The 8,563-nt window shown below is 37.5% G+C and overlaps 1 protein-coding gene across 1 annotated transcript in view; it reads right to left on the bottom strand.

Annotated features, from left to right (window-relative positions):
• Window positions 1-8,497, bottom strand: part of LOC110055180 (uncharacterized) — a 16,031-nt gene extending 7,534 nt beyond the window's left edge. Inside the window, exons 1-10 of the mRNA XM_020761552.2 lie at window positions 8,405-8,497; window positions 8,087-8,169; window positions 5,912-6,018; window positions 5,396-5,492; window positions 4,480-4,596; window positions 3,774-3,845; window positions 3,492-3,557; window positions 2,274-2,400; window positions 1,560-1,666; window positions 989-1,080 (exon numbers count right to left, since the gene is read on the bottom strand). Of these exons, the coding sequence (XP_020617211.2) occupies window positions 989-1,080; window positions 1,560-1,666; window positions 2,274-2,400; window positions 3,492-3,557; window positions 3,774-3,845; window positions 4,480-4,596; window positions 5,396-5,492; window positions 5,912-6,018; window positions 8,087-8,169; window positions 8,405-8,462 (926 nt within the window). The 5' untranslated portion in view covers window positions 8,463-8,497. The remainder of the gene's footprint in view (window positions 1-988; window positions 1,081-1,559; window positions 1,667-2,273; window positions 2,401-3,491; window positions 3,558-3,773; window positions 3,846-4,479; window positions 4,597-5,395; window positions 5,493-5,911; window positions 6,019-8,086; window positions 8,170-8,404) is intronic.
• Window positions 8,498-8,563: the final 66 nt, after the last annotated feature.

Here is an 8,563-nt window from a genome sequence, read left to right on the forward strand (position 1 = left end):
GACCAGCCATTCGACCAAAACCCGTTTCGAAATTTTCGGAATTTTTGTTGGAATGGAAAGCGCCCTTTGTTTTGGTGATTCCTGATTGGCCTATTACACTTAATGCAGCAAAAGCGATTGGCTAAAAAAAATCGCTGTGAGATAAAAGCGTGATTTATTCTAACTTTTAACGGCGTCTGGGGCAGCATTCCCCGACTACGCCAGAGGAATTTGAAAAAGTAGCTTTATTTCTACGGTTAGGCCTCCAGTACAAACTAATCCGTCACGAAAACGGAGCTTTTCGAAAACGCTCTTCAAACCGGAGGAATTTGAAAACGCCGGCTTTTCGTTTTCGCGTGGACGAAAAACATTTTAAAAACGGAACTTTTCAAAAGCAATGGCGTCACGATTATCATGTGATTTCAAACACAAATCCAAAATGACCGGAAAACATTTGACGGGTTTTCAGCGTGAAACCCTGACGGGGTCCGGGTGAGGTGAGGGCGGGGGTACTTCCAGAAAAGTTGGGTGGGAGTGTGCGGAAACACTTATCCTATTTATGACCAAAGTCTGCGAGTTTTTGCTACTCTATTTATGATCTGGCCGAAAAACTCGATACCCTATTTATGACCGCTGTGGCTGGCACAGTTGCCCTAAACATATGTTATGAAGGGCTTTTGTTGATGGTCCTATTGATAACGATGAAAAAGTAGCTTCTTCTAAGAAACATATCCAATTAAAGACTAGAGTGCCAAAACCATACCCTATCTAAGACCAAAATGGCCAAAATCGATACCCTATTTTTGACCAAACAGCTGAAAACCCTACCCTTTGGGGCCGCACATACCTATATGGCCCATATATTGGAGTAACCCCCGGGAGTGAAACTTCCGTTTTCAAATTCCTCCAGCGTAATGTGGACGGGCACCACGGGGAGCGGGAAAGTAGAGAAACGTAGAGGTTTTGTTTCTTCAGGTATCTACAAAAGCAACGATAAAAGAACACTCACTTCGAGTCTTCACTTTCATCAACAAATGCTATCAACGTGAAGGGCAGGGTTGATTGCAGGGCTTCTGTAACATGGTATTTCATGACAATAAACTGTGCGGAGAAGAAAACACTTGCCTGTAAGATTTAACTAAAACAAGCGTACTTTTACTAGTGTATGCAATCAACTACTTTTATATCAACAACAAAATAAAGTACAAAATTACATTGCGATGGATAGAAAACAAAGAGAAAGTATTACTGCGAGCAAACGTAAGTAAGTTATGTATGGAAAAATCTAAATGAAATATTGAGAAAAAAAAAAAAGAAAAAAAGAAGCAAACCTTGAAACAAAAAGATGACAGTACAGTTGAACCCCGCTATTTCCAACTCTCAGGGGAAACGAAAAATAGTTCCAAATAGCGGAATTTTGACATAGCCGGATTTTGACATAGCCGATAGTAAATAACTGAAGGGCAAATCAAAGGGAGAAGCTTTTGAGTTCAAAACAACGGGAAATTCGAAATAACCGAGTTTACATTAGCGTCCAACTGTATCACAATTTAAAGAAATTATACTTCTAAGTTTAGAACCTCTCCTTCCGGTGGACTGACAACAAGTGTTTGTGTGGATTCAAAGCTTGATACGTCAACAGACTCGTGGAATGTACAGTCATCAAGTCGTACAGCTGCACTGTCAACTGTGAAGAAAACATGAATTGTATGCTGAGTAGACTATGAGTAGTCCCTCTTTTGCTTAGTCCATCGAGCGTGACCATGAATAAACCTCGAGGAAAAAATGGCCGCATGAAATCTTTGAGGCAACAACAACAACAACAACAACAATAACTTTATTAATGTGTCAAATACATTCTAGCCGAGGATAAAAACCCTCTACTAATAGGGGACACATAAAATAAATAAAATAAATTATAAAATTCAAAAGCCTAAATTTGATATTTAGAATAAAAAGAGACTAAAATTTAACTACATTATTTACAGTAATTCCAACAATTCTAAAATAATTCATTCGTATGTAGATCATGTGCTACATAAAACACAGTTCTTGCATTCATGTTCAATTTTCTGTGAAAGATTAGTTAATGTGATCTGTCTTTTAAAAGATTGTAGAGACGGTAAGTTTTTTAAGTTAGTTGAGAGTCGATTCCACAGCATAGGTCCAATATATCTTAGCGAGTGTTTCCCATACAAGAAGAGCACACTTCTCATCCCCAGGATCTAGTTTAGGTTACAACCACATGACACTTTGAGTGATATTTAGATTTTTCAAGGAGCTGGTCAGTTTACCTCGTGACACAACATCGGATTTTCCAACAAAGAAATCTTCATTGAGCGCAATCTTAACTTCAGGATAGCCAGCAACAAAGTTTCTCATTTGAATGCAGCCATCAATTTCACTCCTTAAAATGTTTCCCTTCAAAAAAGAAAATTTGATTAATAGTCTAGGTAAAAGAATAACTTGTATGATGATCTTAGTTTAGTGAAATTAAAAATTGTGAGGATCCACTACAGTTGCTCGACCATGTGAAAGAAGTCTACTAGTCAATATATACCATGATGTTTTAAGAACAATAAAACAATAAAGTGAACAGGAACATAAGGTCTGATTGCTTACTAATTATACTCCAAGCAGTTACCAGTATAGCAATAAAAATGCCAATATTTATATTTTAAAGGAAAGAGGTTTTACAACTATATAGAAATCACTATTTAGTACTTCGCTTGTATTTAGTAAGAAATCAAGAAAAGGAAGTCATCTCAGTGAGAGCAGTTTTCAACTGTCTTAAAACCAAGACCAATTACTCACTCTTGCCAATCACAAATCAAACACTCAGACAATCCAATGAACCAATCAAAACTCAAAGGAAATGCAGCTGGCCAAGGTAAAATGCGGGAATAAGTGGAAGCTGGTCACAGTCCTCCATAGGAAAAAAGATGGTGACTGGTACATTTACCCATAGTTCTTAGTGAGTGAAACCCTTAACAACGTTTATAAAAACCCACAGAAGAGTTACAAAATCTTCAAACCTAGCATACACAATGTCCTTTGTACAGGGACAAATATTGTAAAACTCTGACTTTCTTTGTGCTTCACAGGCTGTGTTAGGTTTGCAAGGTATTGTGGTAAAATGTGCAGCCGCCTTCTTTTTTCCTACAGTGGATTGAGTTTGGTTCTACTTCTGATTGAATGACAAAGTGGCGCGGTTTTTTTTAAGCCAATAGCTTAGCGTTATGATGCCAAGCCAAGTGTGAATAATTCATTCAAGTGACAACTGCTCTATCAAACAATCTGTAAATTTATAAATTAAAGGAGGAAAGTTTTTAAATACTATACAGTGTATTAAAAGACCATGCACAATAAAGAATAAATGTCTCATAATTAAGAGCACAGTAACTGTCCAGCCTCACACAATAATTACTACTCTATTTGCTTAGTAATACATGTTGCACGTCTAATAATTACCCTTATTAGGATGGTAATTTGGTTGTAAATGAGTTACTTACATTTGTACCAATCAGCACTGTAAGTCTCTCTAGTAAATCCAGAAATACCTCGCGCTTGTTCCCTCTCTAGATACAAAAACATACATGTATATGTAAGAAAATTAATGCCTGTAGAAGATGTGACAATTTGTAACTACAGTCCAACCTCTCCACAGCTTATCCTATGTGCTGGATTTGAAAAGAAAATTTGGCATGTATTTCTATTTGTTTTGAAAATCTTGAACTTGGGTACTTATATGAGTTACAGGATTAAACGATCTTGCAACACCTTGGCATGCTAACCTGTCCCATCTTTGGAAGCACCACAGGTTTATTTGCAGCAGTGCTTGGCAAGGACATTTTTTCTGTGCCATACTATAAAATAATAACAAGACAGAAAAATTAAATTCATCATGGAGATGCACGTACATCTACATTGTACATTTCTTATTGTAATTGCGACCGAGAACGGAAGGGTGATGGGCACTGGGCTAGCAAGATGCCGTAAAACTGCAAAAAGATAAAGATACTGTAACCATAAGAGAATCAAGTGACAAAGATGTGAGGAGAGACCAATGCCATTCCACAAGGCAGCCAAACACACTTGGGTGCTGACATTAAAACAACAGGCCCAGTTGTTTGAAAGGTGGATAATGCTATCCACTGAATAAATCAGTATCCAGCGGATAGCGCGGTTTGATTTGTTACCACTGATCCACTGATACTGGATAGCAATTCATCCGGTGGATAACGTTTTTCAACCTTCGAACAACTGGGGCCAGGTCCTCCCAAGCCAAGATTACAGTCAACTGGACACTCTTTTACGATTGACTTTGCAGTTTTCCTGAAACTGTCACCAAAATGAGGCATTTAGTTACTGTAATTACTACTAAAATATAGTTACTACATATATAAATGAAAACATATCAATAAAAAAGAAACTTTAATAACAGAAACAGTTTTCTACTACTAATATTTACTACCAAAATACACTGTATGTAGTACATACCACTATTCGCCCAGTGCATTGCCATAATGGTTCCTCAGCTGTGGTCACCACCTCTGGCTGGTTACAAACATATGCTTTGAGGTTTTCTGTTGATGTGACCTGCACATAACCAAAATCCTGCAAAGAAACCAGCCAAACAAGATGATGACTTCTACGACGGCCATCTAGTCGGGCCACTAGATCAGTATCCAAAATCTAATTACTTTTCTCTTTAAGAAATAGAAAACACGTACCGTGTTTCTATCGAGTTTTAGCATAAATCTACTAGCGTTCTATCACAAATGCTGTTCTCTGATTGGCTACACTACTCACTATCAATTTAAGTGACGGCTGCTTCTCCAAGGCATTTTTGAAATGTCTGTGAAGAGGATTTAGATAAAGTTTTGAACGACTAGTAGATTTATACTAAAAAAAAAATAGATTATTCGCTCTCAATTTCTATGCGTGATAGTTTACAGGGGTGCAGCACGAGTCAACTATCAAATCATAGAAATCTCAAGCTCATAATCTAATTGTTTAATACAGACATGATTTTAAACCAATCAGTGCCCATATTTTTTTTGGGCTATTTTCTAAATGATGAATATTTTGCATTATACTTAAGATAGCCTGGGTATGGCAAAAAATAATCGGAAACTTTGTAAATCCCTATCAATGACATTGGGTGTCAGATTGATTTCTGGGACTCTGTCCTTGACTTATGAGCCTAAGAACTGCAGAGACCCAAACAACAAACCTAGCTAAGACACTGCGATTGTGCTAAAAGTGATCAGAGACCAGATGAGATCCAGATCTTACTGGGGTAAAAGCTGCAAAGTGACTGCTGTCTCGGATTACATGTTTGGAAGTAGTTTCTTAAATTAGCTCAGTTAATTTAAGGGTGCCTGTACTTAAAGATCAACAAAATGCAGCTTACCAACACTTCATCTAGCAACTCATAAATAAGGGGAAAGTTAGACTTGATTGATTCCTCATCAAGAACACCACAGTAATCCTTACATAGATCTGAAACTCTAGGAATAATTTTGTTCAAAATATATTAGAAACAGAAGATTTTTGAAACATTGATCCTTTAAGGTTACTGATCATCTGACGCAATTTTTTTTTTTTGCTCCAAAAAGTGGAGAAATTTACCTGAGATTTTTCAACCCTAACCCCAATCTTTGAAGTACAAGTCATGTGGATTGTGCATAAAATTATCTAAATCTACATTTTGACAAATCAATTTTACTAAAATAGACTTTTTCTTTTTCTGATGGAATCTAGTTGACAGAATTGGATTAGCCTGCATAGCAGACGTTTTCAAAAAAGCACACAAAGTGAATAATGAAACTGCGAATAAAAAGTTATGACAAATTTTTAGAAATCTTTAAGTGACTGGTTAATTATGAGAGCCTCAAATGTAATTTATTTATCAAAATTAAAACTGTACCTTGTCAACACTTCCACTGCAAAAGCTGGTGAAATATTGAACTTTGTCGTACAAACAAAGTAAAGCCCATTTCTTTTGATGAATATGAAATTGATACCATCAACATTCTGTATAGAAAGAAGTTGATTTTGTTATTTTTCCTATTGTAAACAGATCTATAGTTTGAAACAGTAGCTCATTGCCTAGACTTTCTAAAAGTCCTTTCCAATAATTCTTCCCTGGCCTGTTGGTTTCACTGTTGGAAAGGACTTTTCCCACTTGCAGCGGGCCAAATTTTACTGGTGGATTTTTCCACCGGTGACGTAAATACACATTAACCAATGAACAAACAGGTACTGACTATACGTCATGACGTCGCACGCCATCAACGACACAACTCGCAGAGCAATTCAAGTACTATAAAAATCTCTTTCATTTCACTTTTGTTCTCAGATATACTTAAGGATATGAATTTTATGGAAGCAATTGAATATGGTCTATCCAACTTAATTTCAAGTCTTTGAAAGAAGGACAGGGAAAAGCCGTGGAAGGCTATTTATCCAACCAACACGTGTTTGTTTACTTAATACGGGCGCGATCTGAGCTCCTGTGTGATCCAGAGAATTAAGTTCGGTCCTTTCGATGGAGAACAGAACCGTTCCTGCACTTTTAGTTGAGTTAGTGAATGACCAAGTTTCTTCTCCACAAAGAAAGGGCATCGCAGAAAATTTGCATCAGCCATTTTGCCAACTTTACCGTGTTGAAAGCAGTCATCAATCGATGAAGGACTTTTGGGAACAGCGCTTTTATTCTCTGGCATTCGCTGCAACTTCAATTCCCAACGTTATTTAAAATAATCAAGAGAGCTTTACAGAATTAAAGTTCTCCCTGACTAATTCTGTCTTCTTTAGTTTGTTCGGATTCTTGTTGATACAAGCTACATCAACATAAGTTTATAGCATTTGTCAGGCAGCCCTCTGGTCGATCGCTGGATAATCTGGACTAAAACAAATAATTCCTGGTCAGTTTAAAGATGGTTTTGTCTTTTCAGGAGGCATTACTCAGTGGAACAGCTCTTGCCATTAGTCAATATTGCTGACCACACTGTACTGCACTGTACACAAATAAACTCATTTGAGTCTGGGAACAGTACTCGTAAACATTTTGATGGCAATCATTTTATGTTTTCGCAACGATCGTGCATGCGGAGCACGTGAAAAGTGCGAAATGTTGATCATGTTTTTCGTGCCAAAAAATTACGCTCTGATTCACATTCCTGCGAGTGGAACAAGTTGACCTCTTGCGACTTATGTCACTCGCGTTCCCCCTTGCAACTTTGTCGCTCACAGATTACTCTCTCACTTCGCCCGAGGGAGATAAATAAGTCAAGGATTAAGAAAAGGTCGACTTGTGGCAACTCTACTCATTGCCCTGTTTGAACTAATTATTGGGTTGATCCAGAAAATATCCATACCGAGTGACATCTCCCACAGAGGGTTTTGGGTTTGACCATGCACCCCCCACCCCTCCCCCATCCCTCTGGAAATTCAAGTAAATGCTTGTCTTTTATAACCCCCTCCCCCTTGAAATTTCCAATAACCCTCCTCTGGTGGGTATGGTTATTTTCTGGAACAACACATTTTCAGTCAAGCAATAAATCCTTGTTTGATGCTCAAGTAGTGTCAAGTATAGTTTGGGGAATGAAATGGTAGTAGGTTTGCAATGGCCCATTGAAACATCAACTGTTGAACACTGAAATATAGTGGAATCCCAATTTTTCGAACCTCCAAGGGAAACGAAAATAATTTCCGTTTCCCTTGGAGATTCGAAAAATGGGCATTTGGGTCGCAAAATTGAGTAGTTTGAGAAATCGGGGGTAAACTTACCGTGTTCGACTGAGGAGGGGAAACAACTTTTGTTTTGAGTTATCAAGTTAAAAAAACTGTGGGTTTGAGAAATCAGGATTCCACTGTAATACCATGCATGTCTCTGTATGAAATTGGCTACAGTCACATGACAGTTTGGCTGTGCACCCATGACAAAGTCTATTTCAGTCTTCTCAAGCCATGATGACAACTGAACTATCCCATAGTCTCTCACTGCCTGTAGATTACATTATTGTGGATTTTAAACATGAAATAAATTCATTATAAGTTTACTGTCATCGGTTTATAATAAGAGCCTTAAAACACTTACAAATATGGGAGGGATACTTTCTTTGTCAGCGTTAATTTTCCGATAAAAGATATCTGGAGTCGCTTTCACACCATCTCCTCTATCTTGAAAATGAATCAAGGTAAAACAATAAACAAATCATTCAGAGGCAATTTGAGTCAGAAGCTTAAGCTCAAGGGTGAAGTTTTTCCTTCGGAACAGAAAATGAAATAAATACTAACTTTTACAGAGTGTTTGACAAAGGATCGGAGGCAGTTGGTTGAAATTAAATAGGTTTTCTAAAGAGCTCTAGTATCTAGTATAGTCACTTCCTAATGGAAGCGTTAAAAGAAAGGATACAATCTCGAAATATCAGTGTATCTCCTCGAGACGACAAAACAAAGAAATGGGACAACATGGCCGAATGTTCTTCCAAGGATAACCGCTTACCAAAGAAACAAACTGACCGAAGACTCAAGGCACTTATAAATCGGGTATTTTTCTGTCATTTCTGGAACA

The sequence above is a fragment of the Orbicella faveolata genome, unplaced genomic scaffold, assembly GCF_042242905.1.
Source record: "Orbicella faveolata isolate gen_17 unplaced genomic scaffold, um_ofav_v1 contig_15, whole genome shotgun sequence".
Lineage (NCBI taxonomy): Eukaryota > Metazoa > Cnidaria > Anthozoa > Scleractinia > Merulinidae > Orbicella > Orbicella faveolata.